The sequence below is a fragment of the Alligator mississippiensis genome, chromosome 5 (genome assembly GCF_030867095.1).
Source record: "Alligator mississippiensis isolate rAllMis1 chromosome 5, rAllMis1, whole genome shotgun sequence".
NCBI classification, from domain to species: Eukaryota; Metazoa; Chordata; order Crocodylia; family Alligatoridae; genus Alligator; species Alligator mississippiensis.
This window is the reverse complement of record NC_081828.1, coordinates 212324979-212342433: the sequence shown is the minus strand read 5'-3', so window position 1 is coordinate 212342433 and position 17455 is coordinate 212324979. Positions and strand designations below refer to the sequence as shown.

Here is a 17455-nt window from a genome sequence, read left to right as displayed (position 1 = left end):
ATTTCAAAGCCAGTTTTCAGAGGGCAGATGTTAAGCACTTTCTAGAAAACTAGTCCCCTTGTTAAAGGTGTCTCAGATTATGCGTCTGAAAATGCACATCCCTTGCAAATCTTGGCTGCTATTTTTACCCTGACAGTCTCCCTTTAATGTACTGCTTGCTCAGTTTACATTAATGTAAATGGTGGCAAATGGTTTCTTGCCATCTGCCTGAGAAGATGAATATTGCTCAACAGCAGCCATAAAAGGAACCTGATTTACAACCACTGGGAACAAGACACCAATACCGATTTCAAGCTCAGTGTAAGAACATGCAATTAGGACGCACATGCCATTATTGGGATTCCTTACCAGAGGAAGCAGTGTAAGGACAAAGAAGCAGGGCTTCCAGTGGATGGCCATCTTCTCGCACTAGATCTATAGCCAACCTGTAGCAATTTACTGTTGGTGTTACGGCTGAAGCACACAACTCCTGGTATCAATATCTTCAAGTCTCACTCAGATCTCTGCAACAAAACAGCACAAGAATTATAAACGTAGAAGAGGAAGGGAGAGGAATGGGCACAGAGAGAAGCAGCAGCACACTTAATTTGCAAACTTTGCCAGTTGTGAACTACCATCTTGTTTCTCGTCTGCAGAGCCATGGGTCCTGAGCCTTGACTTGCCCATAAACAAAGGTGTCATCAATAATTTGTATCAAAGGCTCAATTAAAACCAACAGTGTCATGGATAAATCCTAAAATGGATCCAATGAAGAAGGAAGACAGGTCGCAACTGGTAAAGGGACTCATATTTTCAACTATCAATAACTGATTTCAGGAACCTCTTTCACTTTCAGTATCAACCCAAAGCCACGCGCATCCCTGTGTTGTTCTATAACCCAGAGAAAAACGAGCTGGGGCTCTCAAAAGACAAGTGTCCAGATTGCAAACACCACTGCTAGCACCAAGTCTCCATCAGTGGAAGTTTTTAAGAGCAGGTTACACAAACATGTGGATAAAATGCTATCGACAGGGACAAACCCGCCTTGAGCCGGGGATTAGATTAGGTGACCTCCTCCTGACTCGGTTTTTCTATGAGTCTAATATCCCAGCAAACGTACGAGCACCCAACAACGCAGAGGCAAAGAACTGAATGGGCACAAATATTGCTTTCTTATCTGCATCTAAGGATGAGTCTGAGTCATATCAGTGGCAAGGTCATGATTCAGTTTTATTTTCAGCATCTGGGCTGAACTAGACTCTTAATTAGCGAGGTCTCCAATAGAGGTCCTCCACATAGGAGTAGGGTGCTCCCCACTGCTCTGGCCCAGTATTTTCAAATGTGTGGCCCTTCTGGGATATCATAGTTGCCAAACCAAATATAACCAACTCAAAGACTCACAATATAAAATCACAATCACTCAAAAATATAACCGAGTTCCTCTGACTGAGGAAGATCTAAAGACTCCTCCCTTACTCAATCAACCACCAAATGAACTCAATTCTCCCTCTGTCTCCAGCCCCTAGGCCCAATGTCTACCGCAGGTATAGTGGGGTGGTCTAATGTACCCCTTTCTGCTTCATTGTGACATCCTATTACACCAGTTTACAGGAACTGAATATCAGACCCTCAATACTCTGGATATGAATACATGATGCTACCGCAACATAACAAATGGGACTGTCAGGGGGATAGGTTTCTCATTAGCATTAAAAGCAACTACAAAAGAATTAAGGCAGAAAAAAATGAATAAAAACTGGCACAGGGTCAAACGTAACAGCAGCAGACTCAAAGTACATTGAGAGCAGAGTGCAAGAAAATTAGAAAAGGAATAACGGCACAGTATCTTTCTCAGAAAAAAAGAAGTATGTCTAAAAAAAACCTGCAGGGAGGAGTATAAGGGAAGTCTAATAAAAGAAGGAGGCCTGGGAAGGAAAACAGATTTCAGGCAACCAGTTAAATACATAAATGACATAGATAAATGTCAAAGAACTTTCCAATCAAGGAACATTCAATATTCCTTCCCGTTTCAACCTTGACTGTAGCTTGCTGGCAGGACATCAGCATTCGGGAAGCGGAAAGCCTTTCATTTTAAAAAAATAAATAAAAACACACTTTCTCCTGTATTAGTCATCTCAGTCCCAGCCCCAACTGAATGGAGGAGGACAGTGATTCACAAAAAGATCTTCATATTCACCCTCGCTCTCTTTTTTCTTCCTTCCTGCAACTTATTCACTCACTTTCTGCTCGGGTACTGAATCTAATTACTTCCTAACTGTATTTCTAATGTTTTATCAAATAACGAGAGAGTGATAAGATCCCAGCTGAGGACAAAAAGTGTCCATTCTGACATTCAGCAATAAGATGGTAAAAAAATAATGATTCCATTAACTGGAGTCTATGTATAGTCAGGGCCAGGCAGGGGCAACAGCTGAGTCTAGACTGAAAACTGTTAGTGGCATTCCTGCGGGGAAAAAAACTTTGCTAAAATAGCAGTATGGGAATTCACTCCAAAAAGGGAGGGGTGCTGGAAGGGAAATGTGGGAAAAGACTGTAGAGCTGCTGCTGACTGTACAATACCATCCTGCATGGGATGTAGCAACTGTGGTAAGTCTTGTGTTAGAAACAGTATAGCATCGTGATGAATGGATAGATAGGAAAATAGTAGATGTCAGAGCACCACTGTTTTATTTTAATAGTGTTATGTCTATAGGATAAACCAGCACTGTTGGAGCCTCAACAGTGGGTCCATCCACATGAGATGCTTTACTCAAGATTAGAGCAAATCACTGCACAGTAGACATCGCTGTTTACACATGCAGATGCTAACTGCGCAGTAGTTTGCTCTAATCCTGAGTAAATTTGCTACTTTTAAGTACAAGTAGCAAATTTACTCGGGAGTAATTACAGCACAGTATGGCATGTGTAGATGGCCGACTGGGAGCAAACGTGCTCTTGGTCAGCCTGCCCTTGGAAGATGCCTGCTGCTGGGGCAAGCTCTGCCACCGAAGCCCTGGTGGGAACCATGTCCCTCTGCCCTGGCAGCAAGGAGCTCCCAGTCCTGGCTTCATGATTATGACCTTGGAGCAGGGGCTGGGAGATTTTTTGTAATTGGTCATGATAAGCATCTCTGAGGTCACAGAGCTGGAGCTGGGAGATAAGACTCCCCAGGCCCGGCTCTGCAATTACAGAGCTGAGGCTGGGGACAAGAATCTCCTAGCCCTGGCTTCATGGTTGCCGGTTATAAATTACTCTGGAGTAAACCCACCCCAGAACATTTGCACATGTAGACGTGCCCAGTGAGATCCCATAACAGTTTCAGAGCAGACAGCAGGTGGTTTCCCTACAAACTTATGTTGAAGGAAGCATCTCTGGAGATCGAAGTCGCCTGCGTTTCCCACTCCTCTTCCCTCCTTGGCCTCTCTGTAGAGAAAGTCAATAGGGCTGCTGGTTTGTTGTGTGAGGGAGTCATGGAAACTTGCTTTTCTGCAAGGACCCAATAGTGATTAGACAAGAATAACTTTCAGCCTCTCGTGTCCGAAGTCTAAATCTAGCAAGTAGATCAATGTATGGGGATTCTTGCACCTGCTGATTTCAGTGATGCTCCATAAGAGTACCAAAGTCAGGTTGTGGCCACTGTCAGGATTAAGACCCTAGCTGAACAGCAACCTCACAAGAAGGGCAGCCTATCCCACAATCCCCTCTCCTTGGCTACCAGGAGGCTAAACCAGCGTCTTTACCCAACATACAAAAAAAACGGTCACTGAGGAAGTTAAGCCATCACCACTGCCATTGTGCAAAACCCATGCTAAAAAATAATAATAATAAAAACTCGGAAATTATTCAAAATTACATCACACCGCTTTTGAAATCCTGTCTAGTCATACCCACATACTGCTATTATCCAGACATATAGAATTGTCTTTTTAAAATGGGTTCCTCTGCCCTGTCTAGGTGTGTGGGTTTATATATTTGTGTTCATGAAGCAAGAGCTGCAAAGCCTCCAGTCTGCCTAACAGCTGCTCATTTGAAAGCCCAGTTAATGAGCTTAACCTGACCTCTGCCCTAAAGACTTCCAGAGGGAACCAACCATGGGAAGGAAAGCAGGACCACAGCACATGCTGTAGTTAATCTTTACAATTTCAATCCCATACATGCATGATGCAGTGATGAAATAACATGAACTTTTTCACTGTAATCACAGTGGCCACATCTACACAAGCAGGAGACTGCACAGTTGTTACTGCACAGTCATTTAGTACTTGCATAAGCTTATGTAAGTACTAAATGACTGTACAATAACCAGCATTACTGCACAGTAGCATCTCCACACATTTTTTTTCCAGGAACCATCACATAGTAACAACGAGCTACTGAGCAGTAACATCACATCACATCACAGTTAGTACCCACCAGTGCTACTGCATGGTAGCAACAAACTACTACCGTGTCTTGTGTAGACACATCTGGTATTGAGAAAGCAATTCCAATTAAATAATGGGAGACGAATACATAGGAATTTAGGACAAGAATAGACTTCTGGGTAATCAAAACCAGTCTCCTACTGCTGCAGGTAATCACATCCAATTATGCCCCAACGTATCGATACAATAGAAGGAGCATATCTGGAATATAGTAATGCAGAAAAATAAAGCTGAGAAGCAAAACTGTGATTCCCAAATAAAGTATAACAAATCTGACCTGATCTGTTATGACTTAAGTGCTTAGAGGTAATCTGTAGTATGATCATTGCAGACTGAATTTCAACTATTTCTCTTCTCTAGTGCACATGCTACCTAGAGAACATTTTATTACTTCTCTGCCAACACACCCTATATTTTGCAATCAAAGATGTGGTGTCCATAATTCTTGGAATCAGAATGTCAAGAATGGTCAAGATAAGCTAGGAAATTTAAATCATGTCATGCAGCTTTTTCCCTCTAGACTTCTTCTCAAGCCCAGAGAACAGCACGCAGTGAGAACTTAGACTATCTCTAGATAGTACAGTACTATCAGTTTAACTAAGGAACACAAAATATATGGAGACTAGCTACCTAGCTACCCATTTGAGTGAAAGCTAAAATCGGTCAAGGAGACCTTAGGTGATACATTAGGGTATTTAGGATGGTCTATGGAGCCACAGGAAATAGGCTTTCCTGATGGTCAGTTCTTTAGATTGTGTGAAAGTCTCCAAAGGGGGATTGATGGATGCTTAGTAACCTCTACTGGGCACAACAAAATATACAATAGAGTCCAATCCCATAAAAGCAGCCGGGAAGGATAACACCATGGTCTTCTCCATCTCTGTCACCTTCACTGATACCACCTGCAGTGTTTTCAAATGATGTAACTCCTCCTAGTCTGACAGAAGTCAAAGGAGCTCAGTATATTCACAACAGCTGGGGATCTGGCATTACCGTTTTTTAATATGGTTACATAACTGTGTTTATTCACATGTTTCTCCTCCTACACCTAAATGAAAAGGCCTCTGGAATCTAATTTTCCAGTTGCAAAAGCTATTGTTAGCAACAGAAGCACTGGGTTTGAAGGGCTGTATTTTCATCATTATCTCCATTCCTTTCTTCATACTGCCTAATAACTACTGTGCATGTGTTACTCAGCTGCTTGCAATTATGCTTCCTGGAGGTCTTTTCTTGAGTGGATTCAGTTAAATGGGAACCCCTCAAGGGCACATCTATATATGCGATTAATGTGCACAAATAAACTCTGGGCATATTGCTCCGGGGTATTTTGCTCCAACGTGCACGTTCAAATGGTGCACCAGGTTCAAAAAAGTCCAGAGCATATTGTTCTGGAGTTTATTCGCGCATAGCATGTGGAGCCTGGCTAGAGCAGTATATGGTGGCTGGGGACCTAGGGGGTCAGCCTGCAAGCCCAGGGCTGCTCTGACTAGGCTGCATGTGCTGAAGAGGGGCAACCTAGGGCATGAGGGTGCTTCAGCATGAGAGCTGCCTGCTGGCTAGTCCTGCACTGCAACACCCCGTGCCCCAGCCAACCGGGCAGCATCTACACATGTGCTGCTGTGTACAAAAAAACCCCTCCATAGTAGGGTAGTACTTGTATTTTAGTACTCCCCTGCATTTTACAAGTCCTACCTTGCTGCGGAGTTTATTACTTTTGTGCACCCTAATTGGGGCGTGCATATAGTTGCACCCGAGGTGTAGACATATTGTTCCTAACAACACAAATTTCATAGCACTTTTGTACAGTGCATCAGCCATTGTGTTTCCTAGTCTCCCAGCTGTATCGGATTGTCCTGATGTTCCAAGAAATCCTCTTGAGACAATTCTTTCAAAGCATCAGATTCTGAACTGAACATTGCTCTCCTAACTTCAAGGGGCCCGCACAGATTTGTAGATTGGGGTTCAATTTTTGATCATCTACAAATTTTACTGCCTAACTATACAACAACCCTTCCAGATCTTCAATAGGACTAAAATGATATCGGCTTACCAGGGCTCCTTTGAACATTTACTGTGCACCTGCTGCCATGCTGACCACTAATTATACATCCCTGCTACTTTGTTTTCCTCCCAAGAGAGTTTCCTAACATGCAGCGAGCTTCACCTCTCATCTCATGACTTGTTCTCTTGAGTAAGGAATCCTCTCTCAAGAAGTTTTTTTTTTTCTCAAAAATCTTTTGAAAGTCCAAATCTCACAAGTTTGAAAGAAAAATATGGACATTTGTGGCCATTTAGTCCAACACTACCCAGTTGGCCTGAAATTTTATCTTCCTTTAGGAAAACAAAATCAGTCCTGACCAAACCAGGATATGAGTGACACCAGTAGAAGAGCAGTAAAATACTGACATGGAAGGTATGATCTGTGACAGCTGAGTTAACACAGTTCATGTATATCCAGTCTATTGTATCAGGCTGTCTACAAACTCAGGCAGATATTTATATATCTGTTATAAGCAGGTCTGTTTTTCAAACTGGAGATTTATGAAAGCTGAGACTGGAACAAAATTCAAAGGCCTATCTATACCAGGCACACTTTGGGAAACACTGGTCTAGCCTGACTTCCTGCATAATATAGGGCATAGGATTCACCTGGGAATTCTTGCTGCAACGGGGATTATTCTTCCTTACTATGCCACCCACCCGTTCTCTTTTATGTCCAGATGTTAATCATCTCCCTCAAAGCACTCCAATCCACTGGGATGGTATGACTTTCTTAACTAATGCTCATGAATAGTCAATTGAGAGGAAATACTTATAAACTACATTTAAGGAGCATTATTAGGCCAAGTAAAAATAGTAGGAGCTCTTTCCTTTGATCCTCACAGATGGGTTAATTACCCTCTTGCAGCATCTGTAATGCACAAAGCCTTTTTTTTTTAAACAAAAACTAATATGCCTGATGAGATCACAAGGTAATGTCCTCAATTCACAGCATTAACAGAATATGGTAACCAATATGCTAAAAGATTATTTTCTAACCACTGGGTTGCATTTTATTACAGGCATATCACAGCTTTTCAACTGCTGCTTAACTGAATTTCCTGCTCTTGTCTGGTTTTCCCTTCTTTGTTCCTTAAGACCTAAAAGTGCCAATTTTGTATCTCTGTAAGGGGAAGCGATGCTATCCAAGAATCCAGTGGTCTCATGACACTTCTCCGAAATAAAATGAAAGCCTCAAAATTAAAATGGCAGAGAGGGCTGGGACAAAAAAAGGAGCTCAATTTCCCAAGCACGCTCTGCTGAAATCCTTATGCTTTTTTAGGGGAAAAAAAGAATTCTAACCAACTCAGCAGACAAAAGAGCAGAACTGCCTATGTGGCAACCTGGACACTAAGCTCTCCACAGACAGGACTATCCCTCTCCATTTCCTGCAGCAGCACAGAGAAATGGAGAGGTATGTGGAAATTCAAAAACCTAGGGCTCTTTCAAGCTAACGGGGGAAGTCACATGCTATGCTCAGACCATATTAGATCTGTGGACCGTTAAGTGGTGTTAAGGTTGGGATGTGCGGTGAGCAGCTGCACGTTAAGGGTTAATATGGTTTCTTGCCTACACAACTCTGACTTGCCCCTACAGGATTGGCAAGCCGGGCATGGCTAGGAGTGAGGACACCTGGGCTCTATTCTGGCTCTGGGTGGAGAGTGAGACGGGGCTGGGAGCAGTGTATTCTGGGACGCTAAAGGACTATAAATTGCTCACTTTATCTCTGTAAAGCAGACTAAAGTTAGCCTACCATGAGCTAGGTAGCCCAGCCTGTAGCCCTCAAATGAGTGGCTATGGGATGCTCAGAGAGCACTTAGCATGAGTTAGATCTTTTATGCGTGGACACTCACGTTTTAAGCGACCTTAGTATGGCCTAAGCATAAATGCATAATTCCACCCTAAGAGGTTCCTTATTCCACAGCTGAGATTCCCAGTGGATCATGCTTAGGGACCTAATGAATTCAAAGAGGCTGCTCACAATTTCAGGATGCAAGCATAACACCAGGTACCATTTTCACCATGGCCCCCAACACACCTCTGATTGGCCCATTAATATTGTCTCAAGTGAAAACACTTTTGAGAATTTGAGTCTGTCTCTATTTAAGTGATGCACTCCTACTGGTATGATATACTGATGATAACTAATGAAGACCTACCAGGAAGTTACCCGTGAGCCACTGTGTGTATCAGCAAGTGTTATTCTCGGGCAGCTGAAACAACCGGAAATGCACAGTTAAAACAGCGCAAAGGAAACACACCCTACAATGCATTAGCCACAATGAATGGGCCAATATTGTTTTGAAAGGCAATCACATGCAAAACCAGTTGGTAGTAGTACCTTTCTCGAAGGCTGGGAACCATCCCAATCAAACAGCTGGATAGTGCCCATTTAAAGAGAGAACGAATGCTTCCCCTATTTGTGTATGTGCAAACTGTTGTCAGAGAGCAGAGTCTAATGCTGGCTGCTAAGCAGTAAGGAGGACCCCTCTAGTTCTGTTCCTCTCTGTATCTTCAGGATTTGGAGTTGCTAAGGATTTCTTAAGAACGCAATTAAACTTGATAAGCCTTCGGTGCACACACGGTGCCCAAATGTCAAGATCCTGAGCTGCAAGTGGACTGTGAGCAATGACCAAGAAGCTATCAATTTGCAAGGAAAATCTCTGCTTCTGTTTATGACACCATCAAAAGGTGCCAATCCACTTGTCAACAGGACACACATGCTGTGCACAACTAGTTCCTAACATTAAGCAAGATGTGGGAAAAGGCTTGAGGAAAAGAGCGAGTGAATATATGAAGTGGAAGTATGGATCTGGAGGACGAATAAACTTGTTCTATGGTACAGCACCTAGCAGAGCAGGGTCCTGGTTCAAGACTGGGATGCCCAGAAACTACTGTAAAACTATAAATAAGTGAATGAATGAGGTGGCATTGATTGCTATAGAGGGGCAGTAGAGTAAGGATAGGAGGGGTAGTGGGGTATGAGCCTTGGGTGCTGCCTCATGTGAAAGGAGGGGCAGAAGGGAGCAGGGGGTGCCTCACCCCCTGTTCCTCACATCCTGGGCACTATCCAGATCCAGACCTGGGAGCAAGCAGCAGCCGTGCGAAGACATGTGTCAGTGAGTGAAGGGTATTATGGGACATGTCATTCTGTTGGGCAGCAGCTGAAGTTTGCTGCTTCTGGCAAAGATGTCACCTTATTACTTTGCTGCCAAAACCAGGTTTTTGGGGGCACATGACGGGAACACAGCAAAAGAATATGAAGTGACATCTCCCCAGCAGCAGTGCATTTCAGCTGTGAGTCCTGCCTGCTGCCAGAACCAGGTTTAGGGGTGGGTAGCATGGGCGACCACTCAGGGCATCGTGGTCAAGAGTGTGCACACACACACGCACCCTGCACTCTCCCATCACACGTGCCAGGTGGGAGCCATCGGGGAAGTTCAGCGGCAACTAATCCCAGGGGCTGGGCAGCAAGGCTCGCCCCCCACCTGGACTCACCTATAGCTGGTCAAAGTCCCAAAAAGGTGCAGGTGGGTGCTGTCAGGCATCATGACGGTTTGGGAGGAAGGTGCTGAGGGCCAAGCCAAGGGCAAAGTCATGGTGCCCAGTGAGATGGCACATCTGGGTGGCCCTGGCTTTGGCTCCAAGGTCTTCACTATCACCAACCTGCTGGGGCTGGAGGCTGAGCTGCAACCCCCCACCCCGCCAGCTACTGGGTCTGGGCTTCCTTTGCAGGCAGCCCTGTCTGCTGCCCAGCTAATTACTGCCTCCCTGCCACCTCATGCTGAGCCCCCACTGCCTTGCACTAGGCCAACATCTCAGATGAGTGAACATGCACTGCCTCATGATAGCCCATGGGCTCCCTTTCCACAACTTCTGGGGTATGCGTGCCCCCTACGCATGCACCACCCCCCACCCCACCCACATCAGCTGATTTTCAGGTCTCAGCCCTGGGACCTCATGGGAACCAGGGTGGATTGTGGATCCCAGTTGCAGCAGCAGTCCCATGTTAAGGAAACGCACGTTACCTAACATGATCAGGAGATAATCTACCATAGTAGAGCACTTAGCACATGCTATCCGGCTGCAACATTTGGACGCTAGAGTGCCTTATGGTTAACACGTGCTAAGTATAACGTGTAACAACCCCCTTCATTTGAGCTTTTCATCAAGGTCACTGCCCAATTTAATGGAAGCAAACCGAAGCACTGGGAAGTCCCCAAGATTTCCAGAAGTGCTATCAACAAATCCTACCGAGGATAAAAGTTCTAGCGCATGTGAAGATCAGGCCCTAAGCAGATTACCAAACGTTTGGGGACAAAGTTGCAAATAGACCCCCACTTCTCCCAAATTCGGTATCTAGGACACCGGACTGTGTTATCTCCTCGACAAATCTCAGTTTCTTCCTCAAGAGCAATCCATAAATAGAATCAAGGTAACAAAATAAACAAGAGAAGGGAATTATCTGCTGTCTCACAAGGCGGTAAATCAATGAGCAATTGCCAGGAGCTAAAGAAGAACACATGTGACCTTGATTTGAAGGAAACATCCTGATATAATTTTGGTCCCTACAAGAAAGACGGCTGGAATTGCAGCAAAATTGCAGAGGGGTTCAGAACTGGATGACCAAGTAATAGTTTCCATCCCTCTATTTATGATTTCTTGTTATTCTTTTCTCATCCAAATGATGCTCCTTTTCTAAATCCAATTGCCTCTACTTCAGTGGCCACTCAACAATCTTGAAAAATGTCCCCCGTTAATCTCCCCTGCAAATTTCAGCTGCTGTCAACAAGCTTTCATGGGCCAAAGTTCAACAGATTTTGCTGCAAATTTGCTTTCCTGTGGCCTGGCTTGGGAGTGAAAAGTTCTTCTCTACCTAAGAAATCACATAGCATGGAAACCTGTGCCAGACACATCCCAGAATATGTCTGGTGCTGCAACCTGGTTGCTTCTGACTTTAGGGAGAACCTGTCTTACAAGAGAAGGCTAAAAGTGTTTGGCTTTAGCTAAAAAAGGACTGAGAGGTTGTATGATCTGCTGTCCATGAATTCTTTAGGGCAGCGAATGCTGGGGAGGAAATAAAGCTACTGAAGATTAGTGCTGGTATTGATAGGAACACAGGTTGGCCATGAATAAAGTTAGGCATGACATGAGAAGGTAGCTTCTTCCTATCAGAGGAATGGCATTCTAGTCAGCATTGAAAAATGAGGAGTGGAGATAAGCAATATATCTGGCTTTATGACAGAGCTCTAAAAAGATCATGCAGGACTGTATAGGGTGAGGCTGTCTGTAGTAGCAGGAAGTGGACTGGATGAGTCAACAGGTCCCCTCTAGTCATATAACATGTATCCCTTCATTCCTGAGATGTAAGCTGCTGTTACCTTTCACAGAGGTTTAAGGCTGAATGGGACCTTGTGAGATCACTCAGTCCAGCCCCCCCACCCTCCCGCTCTGGGCAGGAAAGACTGCTGGGGTCAAATAACCCCAGCAAGGCTGATACAACATGATGGGGGAAGAGGGAAGGAAAGAGCCAACACACAAAGAAAAGAAAAGATTTTTCCATGTCTGCAAAATGTGATTTCCAAACCTCATACACATTGAAGGGGAGGAAAGACAATCCCATATATGGGCTGTAACCATACTGGGGCATAAATCGGGGGGGGGGGGGTTGTTTTTCTTTGCACAAGAAACTCTTGATGTACAGTTGAGGTTCCCAGGCACTGCTGCAATGCAGATAATAAATGGTAATAGTGATAGCATGGCTTAGGGAAGACTTAAGTTCAGTGGTCAAATTTGCCCTAACTCTCTAGACAAGTCACAATCCCGAGGGATAAGAAGATTCCTTTGTTCACTCTGTTCAACTTTAAGTTTTTGGGGGAAGGGTCTGTACCAGGGGCAGGCAACTATTTCAGGCGGAGGGCCGCTTATTGAGTTTTGGCAAGCCATTGAGGGATGCATGACAGGCAGCCAGGGGGCAGAGAAATATTACTTTTCTAAAATTTTTAAGGGCCCTGCAGGCCAGATAGAATGGCTTGGCAGGCCGCATCCGGCCTATGGGCTGCATTTTCCTGCCCCTGGTCTATAACCTACATGCTTCCTATGTTCATAGATGAACTGGGTTTTCATCCACATTTTAACACCCTAAAGCTTCCATGAAGAAAAGCTTCTGATTATTCTGGAGATGCCTGAAGGCCAGGCTAGCTTTCACAGCCAGGTGGGATGGGTGACAGAAACCAGACTGTGACCTGCCTGATTTGACATCAGGATTCAGACAAAGCCACTCAAAAACTAATAGTCCTCCAGGATCCTTCCCACAATCCCTTACTTCTCCAGAGGCCAGATGAGTTCTTCCACAAATAACTGAGAAAAAAATATTAGAACATCTCAGAACAAACAGCCACATGATAAGTTTGAAGCTGGCCTATTGGGCACCTAGATTTCCATCAAGGTTTCTGCCCCATTGGGGACAGGGCAGAGACCTGTACCCTCCAGTGCAGTGTCCTTCTTAATGAGCCATGCTCTCTTTGACTTGCTCTCCCCTTTCTCCCCACATACCTTCCTCTCCTGGCCAGCTTAGCAAGCCAGGTTTTGGAGGAAGGCAAAGGAATGTTTTGGGTACTGCCCATAGCTAGTGATTTGAGTGAGTTGGGGAGCTAAGCATTATGCTGGAGGGTAGGAGGACCCTCCTCTTGGGGTGTCAGACAAAGCCTTTTTCTGCAACTGAAGTATTAGGATTTCACTGGCATTAGAGGTCTGCTTAGGGATTTCTATTCCTCCCCAGAGTCTGGACAGCCTTTGAGCATGCTGAAAGGCAAACCTAAGTCAACCATAGCTACCCGGGTGGACAGGAAATCCAAAAGTGCGAAGAGGTGTATGAAGATACAATAGGATTTAGCCCGTTGTGTAGGTAAGTACTAAAACAATGGGGCCTGGTATCACTGAACAAATGATCAATAAAAAGAAACAAACACTATGGCTTAAAGGGGAGGTGGAAATAACTTCAAAATAGAAGTATTTCATTCAGAATTCCACCGGGCAAACTGTTGAAGTGGATCCATGTTTAAGCCTCAATACTGACATCGCCTCCAGATCATACTCCACAAGAAAGGCCTGTGGGCCTCATTCTCTTCTCACTTCCTCAGATGTAAACTGGCTTTAATTACATTGAAAACAGTGGATTGATGGTGGGAAGAGAGGTGAAATGCAGCTTTCAATCTATAGACCCACATGATGGCTAGTAGTCCTGTGTGAATAGGGAAGTATTCAATTCAGATTTGGCTGATTTCTCAGTGATTCAATTCAGAGATTCAGATCACTGTCCCAAATTGATTAGTCCGAATTGGTTTCTGAAGATTTGGCACTGATTCAGAGAGATTTGGAGATTCAGCCGCAGACTATAATGGGGAATCACTGAAATACCTATAACTTTGTCATTTTTTGGCTGATTCAGATAAAAAATTTCAGGGATGGTAGCCCCTTCTGAGCGCATGAAGTCTACCAAGGTTCAAGGAGATAGGTGCAGGGATGTTTGGGAAACTGTACCTCAAACTGCTGAACGCTAAACTCATGTTGTGTGTGTTAAGGCAGATGTGGATGAAAACAGCAGGGATGGTAGCTCCTTCTGAGCGCATGAGGCCTGCCAAGTTTCAAGGAGATCATGCAGGGGTTTCACTGCTAGGGAAAACACAGATTTCTTTTTAAAAAGTATGTGGGGGGGGGGTGAAAAACAAGAACAAATATAAATTGAAAGAAACGGATTGGATAGGGTTAAGCAGAGGGCGTCTAGTTAGTAAGCTATATCCAGTCCTTTCCAAGAACAGAAAGTAGGAAACTGACTAGATAGGAAGCCAAGCCAGTCCAATACCTTTCAGATGCTGTTGCTCATGCAAAAACAGGTCACAAAAGGGACAGAAAGGCTGCAGACAGAGGCTTATATGCTGTTTCTAGGTCTGTCCCCCAGAGCACTGTGATTGGAAGGGGACTCAGGGAAAGATCACAGACTGACATCTGTAGCTGGCCAGTGACTTTCTCCCCCTCCTCTTCTCAGTTTCTGTTCCCCTGAAAGACTGCCTTCCAAATCTCCAAATCTTTTCCCAATTGATTCAGAGGCTCCAAATCAATTCGGAATTTTTTCTCTTCTCCTGATTCAATTGGAATGCGATGATTTGGCCTCTGAATTGGGCTGAATCTTCTCCGAATCAAATTGTGGACCGAAGCTTTATACATCCCTATGGGCTAGCATCACTATTTGTGAGCAAAACCCATGCTTAGCAGCCATTACCCTGCAATGGTGGAAACTCTGCCTGGGTGGGCAGGGAGATATGGGACTGTGGCTGCACAAGTGACCTGTAATTTTCACTTCAACAGAGGACATAGACCTTATCGCTGCAGCCCAGCCACTGCATAGGCCTGATGAGAAACACTCAGGCCTATACTGCCATCGACATATCTCCAGCACATTCCTCACACTTGTTTCCTATTGTCACATGCCAAGCCATAGGCAGTTTGGCTGGTGGTTTGCAAAAGGGTCAAAGCCAGAGGGTCAGAGTCCAAGCCAGGGTCAAAACAGTAGACAGAGCCAGGTCAGGGAGCAAGCCTGGATGGATACCTGTGAAAACTGGGTTCCAAAAATCCAAGACCTGAGGCAGAGGCCAAAGTCTAATCAGGGTTGCAACAGATGGCCATATCTAGAGTCAAGGCAAACAGGCAAGAAAACAACAGTTTCGTTCAAGGGCATCAGGAATCTTGCTTTCCAGACGGCTTCTGCAGGAAACAGAAAGCCTTATATAGAAATGGGGATCCAATCAGGAGCTGAGAGCCCTGGGGATAATTAGGGGCCAGCAGTAGAAGCCCTTTCCTCAGTGGAACCCCTTTCCTTGCCACTCTGCCATTCTTCTTGAGCTATAGACTGGTGGAGGGCTGAGCTGGTGTTTAATCCTTAAACCCTAGAACTGGTGGGGTGAGGACCAAGTCCTGCCACTATGAGCTTCAGGCCAGAACTTAAAGCTGCCCCAACAAGTTTTCCAGGGAAAAAGAGCAGTGTTACTACCACCTACCTGCTTTTAGGATCAAATCTTTCCTTGAGTTCAGATTTTACTTCTTGAACCCCCAGGGGTCAATCAAGCTCTAGACAACTTGACCAAGAGAAGGGATCATTCCATGGAAGGAATGCTTTTTTAAAATATTAATTGCAGCCAGGCAAGTGGCACCAAGGGGTGTGCTTCCTGACATACCTTACAGCTCTCTTTCAAACCCCCACAGCATCTTAACCACATGCTTTGTCCTAGACCTTGACTTTGAAGATTGATTCATTGTAAAGTGCAGTTTCATGCTTTCCACTAGTTCTAAGTAAATTGGGGTGCATCTACACATGCACTTAACATGTAGAAATAAACTCCAGCACAGTTCATGCCAGACTTAATTGCTCCCATGTGCAGCATTTACATGTGTGTCTGGGGCTGTAGAGGATCCCTGGCTGGCAGGGGGGCTGGGGGGCCATCCTGCCAGCCTGGAGCTACTCTGAACCAGTTCAGTGTGCTGCAAAGGGGCTGGCTGGAGCACAAGGGTGCTAGTGTGGGGCTAGCCGGAAGGCAGTAGCACCCTCGTGCTCCAGCCTCCCCACACTGTAGCAGCCTCATGCCCCAGTCACCATCTACATGTGTGTTTTGGTGCATGTAACTACTCTGCTGTAGGACAGTACTTGTTCCCAACAGTACTATTGTACAGCAAAGGCAATTCATTTACTGAGCTCTAATATGAGTGCACATGTAGATGGTGACACTTTACTGCTGGGCTAATTAGTCAGCTCCGCAGCAAAGTGCACATGTAGATGCACCCTTCGGCTGTGTCCAGACGAGCAGGGGAGCACGCTTGCAGCAGCACTCATTTCTTCAGTGCATGCCCCTGCACGTGCGCTTCATTGTGGGACAAGCTGTCCTGCAATGGGCAAACTGCCCAGCTTCTCCAGTCTCTTTAGCTTTTTGGCACGTTTTAATGCTCACTGCGTGTGGTTTGTGGCATCATAAACTGCATGCCCCTGCTTGTCTGGATGTAGCCTCTATCTCCATCAGACTGGATGTAAGGTTTAAAAGATAGTAACCACTCAGCTGTCATCCCTTCCACCTGAACAGCTGAGCTTCGGAAGAAGCGGCAACAAACAAAGTCCTTGATTTCCTGTATCTCTTCAGTGACATTTGGAAGTGCATTTCTCTTGGATCAGCTCTGATCTCTCTGCAGAGTAGAGAAAACCATGACAGGTGCACTAACTACAGCAGCAGGTCCCAATCTCTTTTTTATATTGACCCCAAACCTGAATTTGTGACTCCACTTCCAACCAACCATGCCCCCACTTCCAACCAACCATGACCCCACTTCCCATCTGTGCCTGACAGTTGTAAATGAAGTTTGGTTGGGCTTGCAACCCACTTGTTACATGGCATGGGGCTGTTCATTACTACTTTGGTACTAGAGGGGTGAGTAAGGTATAATAACCTAAACAGAGGCACACACAAGAGACATTCATCCCCTGCTGGGATTGGGCCCTAGTTGTATAAGCAACAACGCAAGTGCCCGACATGATGAGAAATGAAATAGAGTCCAGAGAAAGATATAAGAGATTTTTTGTTCACTTCATCTGGGAGTAAAGGTCTTTTCACTGAATATCACAAAGTCAGCACGCATCCCTTGACACAAGGATGAGAATATTGCAGGCAATCTCATCTTTCTGCGAAAAGTATATTAAAGCTATTTCCTCCTTAAGAAGTGATTGTGAATGTTTCTAAGAGGAGCTTAGGGCCCAGAGACATTTTAGAACAGGTAGGATTTCATGGATATACAGCTTTACAAGCTGGAGAGAAAATTGCCAGCTCCGTTACCCCGGGCAGATTTGGAGGACCTCCAATAACTGTAGTGTAAATCTAGAATAACTCAGCTGATTAGGATGGAGTTACTCTTCAGTGACAACATCAGGCCTATATACATCACTTCACCCTTGAAATGTCGACTTATTTAGT

General features: G+C 44.9%; 1 protein-coding gene across 4 annotated transcripts in view; it reads right to left on the bottom strand.

Annotated features, from left to right (window-relative positions):
* The window catches only part of ADCYAP1R1 (ADCYAP receptor type I), a 220816-nt gene that overhangs the window by 170704 nt on the left and 32657 nt on the right, over positions 1 to 17455 (bottom strand). For all 4 annotated transcript variants that reach the window (XM_059729227.1, XM_059729228.1, XM_059729229.1 and 1 more), the window contains exon 2: positions 349 to 503. In XM_059729227.1, coding sequence (XP_059585210.1) covers positions 349 to 399 — 51 coding nt within the window. In that variant the 5' untranslated portion in view covers positions 400 to 503. The remainder of the gene's footprint in view (positions 1 to 348; positions 504 to 17455) is intronic.